The 15,456-nt window shown below is 41.8% G+C and overlaps 1 protein-coding gene across 14 annotated transcripts in view; it reads left to right on the top strand.

Moving 5' to 3' along the window:
• The window catches only part of DLG5 (discs large MAGUK scaffold protein 5), a 116,036-nt gene that overhangs the window by 37,798 nt on the left and 62,782 nt on the right, over positions 1-15,456 (top strand). For all 14 annotated transcript variants that reach the window (XM_081191486.1, XM_081191492.1, XM_081191496.1 and 11 more), the window contains exon 2: positions 13,200-13,268. In XM_081191486.1, the coding sequence (XP_081047612.1) occupies positions 13,200-13,268 (69 nt within the window). The remainder of the gene's footprint in view (positions 1-13,199; positions 13,269-15,456) is intronic.

Below are 15,456 nucleotides of genomic sequence, written 5' to 3' on the forward strand. Positions count from 1 at the left end.
CATTCAGCCTTCTCAGATTGAAGAGCTTTCCATCTGTTCGTTACACGTTTTCTACTCTGGTTGGGAGTTTCCCTTTGACAAAGTGTAGGATCATGGCAATGACAGTAATGAATAGAGTTGGGGCAATAACACAACCCTATTTAACACTTGATCCCACAGTGAATAGTTCACTTTGAGAGCCATTTTTATCTGCGATTGTTGCTATCATATTATCATGGAGGAGCTGAATGATGTTTACAAATTTATCTGGGCAGCCAATTTTCAGGTCAGTCCACAGGGCATTACGATTTACAGTGTTGAAAGCCTTAGTCAGGTCAATAAGCGCAATATACAGGGGGTGGTTTTGCTCTCTGCATTTTTCTGGAAGCTGTCGAGCAATGAAAATCATGTCCACTGTCCCCCTAGAAGGCCGAAAACCATTTTGGGATTCAGGAAGGGTCACCTTGGATATTGTTAAGAGATGGTTAGCGAAGATCCTTGCAAGAATTTTGCCGGCTGCAGCTAATAGAGAGATGCCTCAGTAGTTTCCGCAATCAGTTCTGTCACCTTTTTAAAAGAGATTGATAAATTTGGCACCCCTAAAATCTGCTGGGATCTCTTCTCTCTCCCAGATTTTTTTCAATGAACTTGTGAAGTTGTTGTGTAAATTCAATTCCACCCACTTTGGAGACTTTGGCAGGTATCCCATCAGGTCCGCTGGCTTTGTTGTTTTCCATTTGGGTAATAGCTGTACATAACTCTCCCAGATTTGGAGATACTGCAAGCTCATCTCTAACTTGTTTTTGCGGAATTTGTGAGAGGACCTCAGCAGCTACGAGGGGGTTGCGGTTAAGGAGATGTTGGTAATGTTCTTTCCAGCGCAGTGCAATAGCTTCTTTATCTTTTAGAAGTGTGGTACCGTCTGCTGAGCACAGGGGGCATATGCCATGATTTATTGGCCCATAGATGGTCTTTGTGGCTTAGTTACCATGATTTGATTTTGGATTGACACACAACATCATTTCCATTGAGGTGACCAGTGTAACTCCTTCAGCTTCTTTTCCCCTCAGGCAGGCCTCAAGCAGCTTCTTTCCTGTCATAACAAACTGAAGCCATTTCTTTTTTAAAAAAATCATATAGGAAGTACTGGAGTGGGAGCATCTCTCAGGCTTAAGAGCTGGCAGCCTGTACAGTGGAAGGAAAGGCAACCCTATATAACAAAAGGTGGAACTTCAGTAGTTGAAACTCCCTGATGAAGCAGCTGTGAGGTCTGAAATGCATTGGGTTTCAAATGTTTTCTCCTACTCCTTTGCTTCCTGCTCCCCACCCCACCGACACACAATTTGCCTGGGGATTCCCCCTTTTCTGCTGCACTTACTGAAAGCATGCATTCTGACACTTCTTGTACTTCCATACACTTGTTGCGGACAAAGGGATGTGTTTTGTCTCCCTCCCTGTTTTTTCTCAAGGTTGGATATCTAAACAGGTTAATTGATGGGCTGCATTAGTCAGAGAGGTGCCTTTGGGCAATGTGGTGGCTTTCAAATTGGTCCAAGAACTTTTGTGTTCCTTGGAAGCTGATTATGTGTTTTCCCCATGAGAAGATGGATGGATGATAGCATCACTCCTGATCTTCCCTGTGGTGCTCAGCTACAGAAAAGTTCAAGGAGGGTAGTTGAGCAAGTCCTCTCTCTTGCAGGACAACATTGAGTTCCCATAGGCCTGGTCAGCACTTTGTATGAATGGACTATGAACCTTCTGGGAGTTAGCAAACACGCCCCGGGATCCTTTGGGAGGAAAGGCAGTATATTAATTCAGTAATTAAACACAATACTAGGGGCAGTGTTATAATTTCTGCATTCATGCGTAACACTATGCAAAGCTGCATAGTTTTTAAAAATCATAAATGGCATATGCAGTTCAAGAGATCCCACTTCACTCTTGCCTCAGTTGACTGGGGAGCAGACCATGGTGTTGCTGGCTTAGCATCACACCTGAACCAGCATTCATGGTTTGTTCCCCCCCCAAAAAAAACAACAACTCCAAAACAAAACTACAACAGGAGGCCAGGAAAAAGTATTGCCTTCAGATTGTGGTTTGCGTTGGGAAAGACAACCACATATGTGCTTGTTTGGATGTTATGGTAAGCTAGTTACCCCATGGTTTGCTTTCCCTGCTTAGCCAAAGGAAGAGCAAAGTGGGAGCATTCAGACAATGTATTGGTGCACGCAATATGTGTACGTTATGGTAGCTTAGTGTTATATTCAGCAGGTGCAGCCAGTCGGAGAAAGGCTTGTCTTCAATCCACGTGGCCAGGCTCGTGCAGTGGAGTCCAGTACATTTCTGGTCTTGAAACACACGCACAGCATTACGCAGACCAAATGATCGTTGGGTCTGGCATTTTTTTTAATATGCTAATAATAATGTTAAAAGTTTGTGGGTAGAAAAGTCAGGCTTAGAGTGTTTTCCTTTGATTTTACATAAATACATTTGAAGAGTTATAATGTTGATTTTCCCTCCCCACTGTTCAGTTTGATTTACTAGAGAATAGCTTGAGCCACACATGTGATAAACCTCCTGCTGCCAGCAGTTACAGACTTGCCCTCTGGCATATTTTGCAGTGGGAAATACCCAGTTCCCAGCATTTAATGAAAGAGCTGGATGCAGTAACTCACTCTCTGCCTAATCTTGGAGATGTTTGCTTTTACCTAGCGGAGGTCTGGGCCTTCTGAATACCCGTTTCGTCATTTTCAAACTGTGTATTCTAATCTCCTCCTTTGTTCTTCCGCTGTGAGTTATACAGTATCAAATGAGTTTACGGGAATGAAAGGATGAGCTCCCATTTTGATTAAATGCAGGCATTAAGAAGAGGCAAGCAGATCTCCTCGTTTAATGGTGCATTTCTTGCCCTTTGATACTTGTTTTGTGGGTGGGTGTTGTGTTGGAAATCGGAAATTCTTCTGTGGAATTAGGTTCTCTAATAGTGAGCCTCTTAACGGCCACATCACACACCATTTGTTAAGTGTAGAAATGTAACAAGCTGGAGGGCTCACTATATTTGCTACCCTGGACTGCAGCTTTCTGCTGAGCGGGCACTCAGTGTCAGTCCTGCCACAAGACGTGTGGAATAACCCTTGCAAGTAAAATAAATTTTATTGACATTTAGCTTGGATCCAACGGCAACTGTTCACCTCACCGTACCTGCCAGGCAGATGTCTTGGTAGCGTGATCTTTGTCAAGAGGTGGGCCCTAGGCAGGGGGGAACACACCCAGTTGGTCAATGAGCCACTACACCGCATCTCAGCACAGTGGATTCAGAAGTGTCCTTCTGGATGCTGAAAAGACCTTGTGATTATGTAAAGTAAAAATGGCCCAGAGCAGACTTTACTAGCCTGGTCCTTCAGATGTTGTTTGGCTACAGCAGGGCTGTCTTGCTGTACTCCATCAACATCTGGACAGTACCAGTTTGACAAAGTCTGACCTAGAGCATGAAAAGAGAAAAATGCAATTAACTAAAAAATGTACCTCCATCTTTGGCAATGTGCAAAATGCACCAATGGTTGCACAGATGCTTGTGCAACCATGTTAGTGGCATTTTCTCCATCTGGTACGCCGGCTGAGACCCTACCTGCCTGCACACTGTCTTGCCAGAGTGGTACATGTTCTGGTTATCTCGCGCTTGGACTGCTGCAACACGCTGTATGTGGAGCTACTTTTGAAGGTGACCTGGAAACTATAACTAATCCAGAATGCGGTAGCTAGACTGGTGACTGGGAGTGGCCACTGGGACCATATAACAACGGTCCTAAAGGATCTTCATTGGCTCCCGGTGCGCTTCCGAGCAAAATTCAAGGTGTTGGTGTAGATCTTAAAAGCCCTAAACAGCCTCAGCCCAGTATACCTGAAGGAGCGTCTCCACCCCCATCCTCACCTTGGACACTGAGGTCCTCCTCTGAGGGTCTTCTGCCAGTTCCCTTACTGTGAGAAGCAAAGTTACAGGGAACCAGGCAGAGGACCTTCTCGGTAGTGGCGCCCTCCCTGTGGAACACGTTTCAGATGTCAAGAAAATAAACAACTATCTGACTTTTAGAAGACATCTGAAAGCATCCATGTTTAGGGAAGTTTTTAATGTAGCACACAATTCCCCGTATAATCCGTGTTTTAAGATGGTGGGTTCAAGACAGAGAATCAGTGGTTTTGCAGCTTAAATATGCTGGAATTTAACCAGGAACAGCCAGTATGGTGTCCATCAGCTATTTTGGACTACAACTCACTGTATCCATAGCCTGGAGGGCACCATATTGGCTATTCCAAGACTGAAGTCTCCTATCTAGTGTAGGGTTGCCATAGCTTTGTTTTTGTTTTAGTTGTTGATTCCCCCCCCCCATCTTTTCTTTTTTTAAATGAAGTTAACAAGCTATTTTTAAGACAATGCATCGAAATCTACACTTCCGAAATGGGTTGCCATGCATCTGGATTTTCCCAGACATTTCAGCGATTTCCGCCCAGACACTGCTTCTGACTGCCGAATCATGGGTATGTCTGGGAAATTCCAGACATATGGCAACCCTAAGCTAGTGAGCAAAAATGCTTTCGTTGAATCTCCAGTGCAGAGATCTCAACTTTTGATTAAAACACACTTGATGGCTCACGGCAGAAGCATGAGGTGCCTTCTATGAGAGAGATTGTGCTTGAGATGACATGCAGGGATCTGAAAGCTCTGTTATATAGGTCTAATCTGTCTCACACATGAAAATCATCACTGGATATTGCATGCATGAGTTCACTCTTGAGTTCGGAGCTCTGAGGGGAAGCCACCAAGGACTTGGAGGGCTGTCTCTCTTCCTCAGTAGAATGGTTGGAACCAGCTTGTTTTATGTAATAGGTCTTATAACTTATATTAATATACCAGTGTAGTTTAATAAAAAGATCATAGGAACCCTGAAGCTCATAGTAAAAATGGCATTTTACTTTTACCCTCCCTCTTTCTTTTTGCCTTTGGCGTATCAAGCATTATCTACCAAACGAATATAATAGTTTCTGAAAGCTTGTATAATACATGGCCTCTCTTATTTAAGCTTTGAAGAAAATGTCTTCTGTAAGTGCACGTCTGGCAAGCAACATTTACTGTTCAGATAAATTGAGCGCAAAATTCTTTGTGTTACAAGGGTTAGAAGCAAATTTTACATTGTGCAGGCAAGGACGATTAACCCTCCAGTCATTTTATATATCTATATAGTAGTAGGTAACTTTTTTTTTACTTTCTGTATATAGTATTCATGTTTTCCAGCCCAAACATAAGGCTCAGCCATGGTTAAGTTGAATTGTGATTTGGTGCAGTGTCCGAATTGACAAAATATAGTTATGGTTTATTTCTGTAAGTCCCTGCAATGGAGACAAAGTGAAGCTGAAAGGGTGGAGAATAAGATCAAATGGTTCTGAACCATTGTTTGTTAAACATGCCATGGTTTGAGTTCTAAACCATGTCTGTTGCAAACCATAGTTCATTCAGTGTGGTGTCTGATGTCCTATGCAGATTACCTTAATTCTAGGGATAATGAACAGATGCCAGGTGTAGGAGGGAGCAATGGGATTGCACTTGTTGCTCATGCGTTCCTCCATGTGTTGATTGGGTTGTCTTCATAGAGTCTACATGCAGATAGGTTGTATGTAAAAGAAACATTCAGTGCTCGGATCAGGAATGAGAAGAGCAGGTTTGATAGTGCCCTCTCCGTTCACTGATTATCACCTGAAAAGTTTGCCTGCCTGAGTTACTGAGTTGTAATCCATTTAAGATAGAGGTAATGTTTCTTCCCTCTAATGGAGCAAAGTGGTTTTCCTGTTAATATGGGAAGCTTTCAAGCAAACCTTCAACACGTACACAGTTTAGAGATGAGTTCTTGCTCCACATACAAATTGCAAATGAAAAATAGAATCCAGATGGTTATATTTCCCCTTTTCTATTTTAAAGATTGTTTTACCATAGTCTGAGCTTCTTGGTATGTGCCAAATTTTCATCATATGGTTGTATTGCCTTAGCTTTAATATCAAACTGTCAGGATGCAACTGACATTCAGAAATACTAAACAAACAGTTAAACCGGTTAAAGTATTGGTGTGCATGATTAATGTTCTGCAGTGCATATTATCAAGAGTAGGAACCCAAATTCTGGCAAAGCAAGAACATTTACCACTGTTAATCTAGAGATTCTTACCATGGCCTTGGGCAGCAAACACGTACTACACCAGGAACTGAGAACCTGTTGTATGTTGGACTTCCAACTCCCATAATCCCCAACCAGCATGGACAGTGATCGGAGAAATTTAGTCCAAAAGTATCTGGAAGGTCACATGTTCTCCATCCCAATGCTACATTATAGCTCTGTCATGGCAGAGGTAGAAAAATTCCCAACATCTTTCATTTATTTGTTAATTAACAGAATTTATATATACACCACATAATGCAAGTTATCTGTGTCCTCTGCAGAACAAATACAGCTATTTAAAATACAATGTAAAAACCCTTACTGTAAAAATCTGTGTAAAACAGTGCATAATGACCGTGTGCCTATTTTTTTCTCATATGGCAGTGTTGAGATCCTTAATGTGGTACCAGATTTCACAATGTACACTAGCTGTCTGCCAACTATTGATGAGTCAGACACCCTTTTATACTGCCGTTGCCTTGGGAAATGCTCCCTTTCCGAGAACCAAGGTCAGTTGTCAGATTGACAATCATTGCACTGTGAGCATTATCATCCTACATGAGGGAGGTTATTGCACAACTGCGTTGTGTTGCAGGTCATAGGTATTGGTTTCTAGCATCCATCATGTTGGGTGCGAAAAGAACAACAATGAAAAGTTTGTTTTTGTATGGCTTATAATGATGAAGGTAGTATTTACTGAGATCTGTTAAAGTAGATATACTTGGAGTGGATTTTCTTTTTGGCAACTGTTGAGAGAATGTACTTCCTCAAACTTCTGATCACCTCCCTTACCCCTATCTGTTGCTCACCAGTATACTGTGAGTCTCGTTTCTGCTTCTCCGTGGCTGATTCCATGGTTTGCAATATGATTAGAGTAGTTACCGTAATTTAATATTGACAGCAGTAGTCTGATTAAACTATTTCCACTTCCACTAGGTTCATTTTAATAAAACCAAGAGTCTAAGTTTTATTGTTTGAATTGAAAAGCACGTGCTTTATTCATGCAGTTGCATAACTTCTTTCACCTGCAGTGAAATGCCAGAGTTGGATTTAAGGATTCCAGAGGTTTGCTTGCTAGCTTCTCAGTAAACTATGGCCCCATTCTGGTGATGATTAAAAATTTCTATAAGGATTCTATGAACCACAGTAGGTGTTTTCTTTTTGTACTGAATTTTTCTGTACACCTGGCCAATAAAACTTTTAAAGGAGGAATTACAAAAGCCCAATATTTGATCTTCTGAGATTGACTCCTTATATTTGTGTGACTTGGACTAACTCTCGTAGAATCCCGATGAATCCCATACTGAGCAGAGAAGCATAAAATTTGGTAACATATATTTCAATAACATATAAGAAAGGGGATACAAGGCTTGTAATCAATCACATGGCAAAATAATAATAATAATATTGACAATATAAATTATGCACACAATGTTAAAATGTATCCAGTGGAATATTAAGTTTAAAATTAAGCACTCTTTTTTTAAAAAGTACAAATGTGAGTTGTTGCATTCACAGTTCCTGGGAAGTAGAACAATTCTTGATATTGGAGCATAGTAACATGTCCTTATTATAAATTGTTTTGTTTGTAAATATCAGGACGTTGTCCTCGGGGTCGTATGAGATTGTTCACTTGAAGAGTTACTAAGAATTCCAAATACTGGCATATTTCACTGGATACATTTTAACATTGTGTGCATCATTTATATTTTAAATATTATTATTTTTTGCCATGTGGTTGATTACAAGCCTTTTGTTTGACTTACTATACCTTAATTTTTCAGCAATAGCTATGGACCAGATTTGACCCTTATAATATGCTTGTAAAGGACGAGCATAGTTTGACAGGGTACAGTACTTGCCTGCTCCTTCTGGTCATCTTTCATTTTTATTCATGGATATGCAAAAACATGCCTAGTCTCCAGTACTTTTTTTTCTCTGGAAAAGGAAATTAACCCTGTAAAAGACTGCCCTGAAACTTCCTATTTTCTTGGAAAAGGGGAGACCACAAAGCAGCATACTGTTAGATATATATTAGCAGCAAAACACCAATGTGAAATTGATGCATATGTCAAACCGCATTTTGCAGTTGTAAATGAACATCAGTAATGCACAAATTTGGCTTTGATAACCACAGCACTTACCACCCCCCCAAAAAAACACCCCTTAGCACTTGCAACTGCTGTGAGTTTTACTGCTTCTGACAAATCTGGCAACACAAGCTTTTAACAAAAGAAGATGCAGCATGGCATATCCATGTGAATTTTCAGCTCCTTGGGCAGTTTTTCTAGTGATGTGAAAGGCAACGGAAGCCTTATAAACTGGATCATTTCCCATCTTAATCAAACTTCCTTTGCATCCCCAAAGCTAATTGGAGTCCTGTTTGGTGCTCAGTTTGGTGCACTGAGATGTGGATAAGCAAACATTTGCCATACTGCTGAACTCAGGCCTTTGTCAGGAGGAGTGGAGAGAAGGTGTTACCAGCAGCAATAGAAGTGGTATGGAAGAGAAGGTGGAAGGGGAAACATGTGCTTAATTGATAATGGAAATTCCCAGCAGGCAACTAGGAAGAGATGCTTACTGATGCTGTTTCTGAGAAGGTGCAGTGAAAAATATGTATAGAAAAATAGCTGCACCTTTTCTAAATTAATCTCAAAAATGTTAGGTAAGCAGGTCCAACTACATCTTGCATTGTACCAAAGTACTTCAGTTGGAAGCCTTATCTAATGTATAAAATTAAGCACCTGCCTTAAGCATTATAGAAATGCTTGAGTTTTAAAATCTAGCTTGACCAGTGTTAGAAACTAAGATATAAAAGCTAGGAGCTAAATGGCACCTTAAACCTAGGTTATGGGCACAACAACAGAATGTCTAGGCACATTTTTTTTAATAACAAGAATACAAAGCTGAAAATGAATGATCTAGTCCTTCCCCTGCCCACTTCTCTAATATTCTGAAGAGGGTCTCTTCTCCTGTCTTCAGAGAGTAGCTGGAAGTGGAGAGGCAGAAAAAGGTACTTTCCTTCCACTCTGCAGTTTTGATCTGAAATCTCAGCTGCAGTACTGTGCCCAGAGCTCAGAAACTGCTCACGCTAATGAAAGAAATTCCCTGTCACAAAATGCGCCTAGAACAATGGGAGTTTCGAACACTGAGCTTGACTAGGCTTTTATTCTTTTAAACAATCTATTTTTTGTGTGTGCAGAGGCTATACAATCGCAATTTTGTTTGGTTATCAATGTTTTGCAAGTTCCCATTAATTCACTGAAAAATTGCAGTGCAAGACTTGTAAGAAGTGCTTTATCAAAAGGAGGAATGGGAAGCTTCTAGCAGTTGTTTTGGATTTATTGGTAATATGATGGGGGTGTTAATGCCGTCTAGACATAGTGAGATGCAAATGAAAGAGAGCTGATCCTTGCAGAAATTGTAATAATAGAGTATGACTCTTAGATTTTGGCCTTATGCAGCTGTTTTGATGTATGGCTTCCTGCAACAGAGAGAAGTTTCATTAACTTTGCCAATGAGGAGACGCAAAATGGCTCCTTAAACCAAGGTTGCGGTCGCCAAAACAGAATGTCTAGTTGCCAGTTGGGGGCAAGACGGCTCTAAAGTCTTATTTTTCAATTGATGGACTGACTGTGATTGATTCTCAGTTAAACATCGGGCTAGTTCAGATGACAACCTTGAGCTAGGTTAAGAGCTTTGAGAGGTTAAAGCAGAAAAGTTACTGTATTTTTTGCTCTATAAGACTCACTTTTTCTCTCCTAAAAAGTAAGGGGAAATGTGTATGGGTCTTATGGAGCGAATGCAGGCTGCACAGCTATCCCAGAAGCCAGAATAGCAAGAGGGATCGCTGCTTTCGCTGCACAGCGATCCCTCTTCTTGTTCTGGCTTCTGAGATTCAGACTATTTTTTTTCTTGTTTTCCTCCTCCAAAAACTAGGTGCGTCTTGTGGTCTGGTGCGTCTTATAGAGCGAAAAATACGGTGCTTGATCCAGGGACAGTCCAAATATATTGTGGCCTATTCCAACCTGTTTTTCTTAATGGTGACTGCTCCTGCTCAGGCTGCACAGAAAAAGCAATTTGGTTCCAGAATTCATTCCGATTGTGCAGATAAAATATAACTGATAGAATTCCACAGGACGGGGCATTAGTGTGTGAAAGCAGTCCAGTTCCAATGCTTCCCAGGTGGTGGAGATGTCAGGCACCATCCTTGCGCCGAGACATCTTCACTTGGTCGCAAGGGGTCGAAAGCCAGGTGCAAAATGCACCTGACACATTTCGAACACTGCTTCTCTGTCATGGCATCCAAGCTGCGCAATTTCCTGCTGTGGAAGATCTGACTGCTTCCTGCCATTGTGGCATTTACATGCCAAGTAAAGACTGTTTTATATCAGGGGTATGTGATGGGTCAGAGAGTGCCTTTAGCACAATCAGCTCTTCTTGTTTTTGTTGTCAGTCTCAATTCAGCTGTTGATTACTGAAGAGCCCAAAGTTGGCTACTTGTCCTGGAGCCAGATTCAATCCCACTGGCATTGGCAAGGGAGGGAGGGAGCTAGAGCGTAGTCAACCTGAGCAGTTTGTTGGCGGAACTGGCCAGGGAAGAGGGAGGACTTGTTTTCTCTTGCTGAGAGCATTTCCCTTTGCCGCCTTAGTGTAGGATAGGCAGGAGGCGGCTCAGTAAACCGTCACTCATTACCATGACATCCTGAGCCTTTTTATGTAACACTACATTATTCTTGCCCACTGTGCCATTTGTTGGCATGTGATGGGTTACAGCCTTGCCTCATTTGGCCTTTCTGCTGAAGGATTGGTCATCCTTTCCCATTTAAGTAGTCTTGCATTGGACAAAGTACTTGTTGCTGTCTTTGTTCCAAATAATTACAGTGACCAGTGCTGTTGGCTTTTTTCTTTTGCAGTACGACCATTTGAGGTTAACGAGACAGAAGGAAGGAGAGAAGCCCTTTCGTTTAATTACTTTCGGATTTGTGTGCTAATCTCTTTCCTCCGTTTTCCCTGTTGCCAGTTGATCTCCCATATGGGTATTTCTTGTTTTTGTGGCACCAGCTGCTTCTGTGGAGGTCTGCCAGGCCCCGATATGCCTGGTGGCTGTCATCTGGCTGCACTGATGAGAAAGGATACACAGTTTTAATGGTTGGCATTCCTTTTTCAGTCTGTGGTTCAAGTCAGGCATCAGGCCAGGGACCGTGGCTATATGGAGGATCTTTCCCTCTGAAGAGACCTGCAGTCCTGAGGGAAAGGATGTTTAAAAAACACACACACCAAAAAACCATCAACCTTTTAACTATCCAGCAGCCTGGAGGAGTGGGAGTGGGTGAATAGACACAGCCACAATGGGGTATTGAAAATTTGGAGTTTGTGGGGGTAGTTGGGATTGCCACTGCAGTGCAATTCTGTATCTTAGGGAAAGGGGTGGGAAAAGTTTACACCTTTTTAGGATACTCTCAAGCTTTTAGGGATGCTTGAGGAAAGCTGTACATGTCCTCCCTTTTTTCGCTTTATGAACAGGTACACCCTTGTATAGATTGTAAAGGAGAATGGCACTTCTGGGTTTCATTTCCTTTTGGTAAAAATGGTGTCACTCATATGCGTGGGAATATGTACAGATGGATGAATGTATTTGGGGACCAGTTGCAGACATTTTGTGTTTGGTGAGGGAGCATGGGTGAACCAGAGTCCTGTTCCAGCTAAATTCCCCTGCCTGGTTGCTGGGAGGAGAGGGTTGTAGCACATTTCTGCTCTCCCTAACCTCCTCCTTTGAGCCTGTTCGATCTCCCCAGTCCTCCAATTTCTGTAAGGAGTTACTTCCAAGAGCTGAAAAAAGACTGTTGTTCTGCACCTTGATTGCCTATCTCCAGCCTTTCTCTAGCCAAGTAGCCCATCTCTCACTCAATGCCCCTTGGTTGTTTGTAGGTCATGTCATTTTAGGGCGTGGAGCTTAATTTTTGTGAATTTCTTCAGTGAGGAGTCTTAAAATATAGTTTTGGGTGTGAGGGATTTTTGTGGTTGGATAACATTTAGCTGGGTAAGTCTATGTTTGATGCTTTCTGAAAACCAAAGAATTGCAATTTTACCTTCTGAAAATGTCAGGTAATGCTAAATAAAAAATAATAATGATATATACTATAACTGCAACAGCTTGAAAATCATTTTTCATTATTTCTGTGCAATTTTACACACATTTTACTTAGCGAACAAAACTAAATTATATGAATTGTATCTGTAATTCCCCAGCCATGTTGCAACTTCTTAGTGCCCCTCATTTTTGAAATTTGAAAGATGAAAATTCAATGCGCCCCAGTTTCGGCCCCCAGGACAATCACCTGACTGGCTTGTGATTGTTTTGACACTGCCAGCTGTTAGTTAAGGCCCACCTGGATCAGAATTCTTTAAAAAGTGTGCTGTTGTCACACAAAATCCCTCAACTGACCTTTTATGCTATACATAAAGCCAAAAGACTGTAAGTAGCTATAATAGGATAGGATGTAATAGACACTTGTTTATTTTATTATTTCTCTTTCTTTTATATTTTGAATAAATGTGGCAGAATTTGACTGTTGGGGTCCTGGATGCATTTGTATGGAAACTTGCAGGATTATTCCAGCTTCCAATGTTCCTAGTTCCTTAGTTTATGCTAAGTAGGTGCATGGGTGTATTTGTGTCTAAGGCTGGATGCTCTCTCTGCTTCAGAGCTCTCTCCTGTCCAAGATTAGGAGTATAAAGGGGAGTGGTGGCAGCCGACTTAGTCTTCAGTTTGACTGGCCTACCTAAACTGGTAGTCATGGAATGAAGGGAACAAAACGCCCTTTATCCTCACCCCATCACTTCTGCTATTTGCCATAGGTGACAAGGTGAGAAGCTGTTTTAGAGAAAGGGGGATTGGGAGATGGTAGGAAAACTTTTAAGGTTGCTGGTGCTTGCTAACTGCATATCCCATGTAAATTAAGCAACACTTTTTTTTTAATCTGTAAATTTTTATCTTCCCCACCCCCCACAGGATCGACTTACAGCGTACTGTCCATAATGCCATCAGACTCTGAAAGCAGCAGTTCTCTCAGCAGTACTGGTAAGAACCGTGCTTGTGCCTTAGGTGTGGTGGTTGTTTGCTTTGAGTGCATGTTGATTGTGAACAAATCTACCTTCTTGTTCATAATACACACAGGTGAAATAGCTGAGAACTCTGCTGGAAGTGCAGTCCTTGTTCTTGCACAACTAGAAGTGGTGATTCCGTACATTGTATTTGTTTGGGGGGAAGATCTGTTTTAACACTTCCAGGATTGTGTTAAGGCATGACTAAACTGCTTCTGGAACAACAGAACACCATGACGGAAACCAGAGCGCACAGAAACCCCGTTTGCCGTCCCACCACAGCAGTACCTTTTTATCTACCTGCACTGGTGTGCTTTCAAACTGTTAGGTTGGCAGAAGCTGGCACAGAGCAACAGGAGCACACCCTGTCGCGTGGATTTGAACCACCAACTTTCTGATCGGCAAGCCCAAGAGGCTCAGTGGTTTAGACCATAGCACCACCCGTGCTATATTGTAAACCCACCCAAGCACCAAAAACATGAGACTTTGGACGAACTTGGTAGCAGTTGAACTATGCCCTGCTGCTTAGTGGTTCACAAAGAGCATTGGCCTGGTTTACCGTGCCTTTTTCTCAGTTTTACTCTGTTGCATCATGTGCTTTTTTCAGATGCCAGTGAGATGTGAAGAGCAATTCTTTTACTTTTATGCATATATCTTCCCCCACAGTTGTGCGCCTCACCCCTGACCCTTGCATAAGTAGTTTTTTAATCGCATCATTCTGATAGAAATGGCAGGAACAAGGACACTTGTTTTGCATTTAGGAGCCAAGGTCACACAAGGAGATACCTTTCTTTAGAAGCAAGAACCCCTGCAACTCTTTCCAAGGTTCTCTGATGCCCGCCAGCCCATATGGCCTTTCACTTCCCTTGCTAGCCATGTGTTGTAACTGCAGGCACCTCTCCATAGGGATACAAGGTTGAGGCAGCAGACACCACAAATGCCCATGGACTGTAATCACAGTGGCACAGATTACAGTCACAGAAGCTCAGGTTACAAGTTGGCTGCATTTTTCCAGTGGAAGAGGCCTTAAATACAATCCGTCACATGCAAATATGTCTTCCGAAAAATGGTGGTCCTTTTTTCATGTGTTCCACCTCAAGCACACCTGGTGCAACTCACAAAGCCCTTGAGTTGCATCGGGTGTGCTTGAGACAACACCAGTTTGTATTTGTGCTGTTGCGAGGAATTCCATCCAAGGGGTTGAATAATAGTGAGACTGGAGAAGCCAGTGCCTTTCCAGCAGAATTTGGAGAAACTACTTGAAGCATCCGTTGTGTTGAGCTATTTCAATTGCTTTGGTTTGATTTGCTCATTGCATACAGCTGAAAGTATGTAAATTTTGATAATAAAACTGCTTTGCAATGGGGGTTGAATAAATTCGATTGCAACTGTAGTTTCAGATTTGCCAGGTTTGTGACAAGGGTTGCCTTGAAAATGATGGTCCCATTGTATATGTCATGAAAGAATGCCAAATCATATAAAAGTGGCTAGAGGATCTAGTCCTTGTCGAAATTTCAAATTATGCATAATTTGCTCCATTATAGCTATACTTCAGAGTGGTACCAAGCATCCAGTGTAAAAAATGGGGCTGTTTCCCACCCAATGAGTTGCAATTACCGTATTTTTCGCTCTATAAGACGCACCAGACCACAAGACGCACCTAGTTTTTGGAGGAGGAAAACAAGAAAAAAAATATTCTGAATCTCAGAAGCCAGAACAGCAAGAGGGATCGCTGCACAGTGAAAGCAGCAATCCCTCTTGCTGTTCTGGCTTCCGGGATAGCTGTGCAGCCTGCATTCGCTCCATAAGACGCACACACATTTCCCCTTACTTTTTAGGAGGGAAAAAGTGAGTCTTACAGAGCAAAAAATACGGTACTTCCCATGCTTCCAAGATCATATATAAAGCCAGTTCTTTTGACAATATATTTACATTGGCATCATCAAAATATTTAGTAACATTAAATTTGGACAAAAAACAATAGTTTCTTCAGTAATTATCAAAATTCTAAAAATCTTGCACTAACTGACATTCCCAACATAAATGATACGTACAAAGTTTATTGCAATCCTCCACCCAAAATTAGGTGATATAGAAGAAAGCATTTTTGACATGTGCAAAGAAGTGCAGTACCATCTGTGTAGTACAGGCAACCCCTGATTTGT

Source organism: Podarcis bocagei, assembly GCF_964188305.1.
Source record: "Podarcis bocagei genome assembly, chromosome: 4".
NCBI lineage: Eukaryota > Metazoa > Chordata > Lepidosauria > Squamata > Lacertidae > Podarcis > Podarcis bocagei.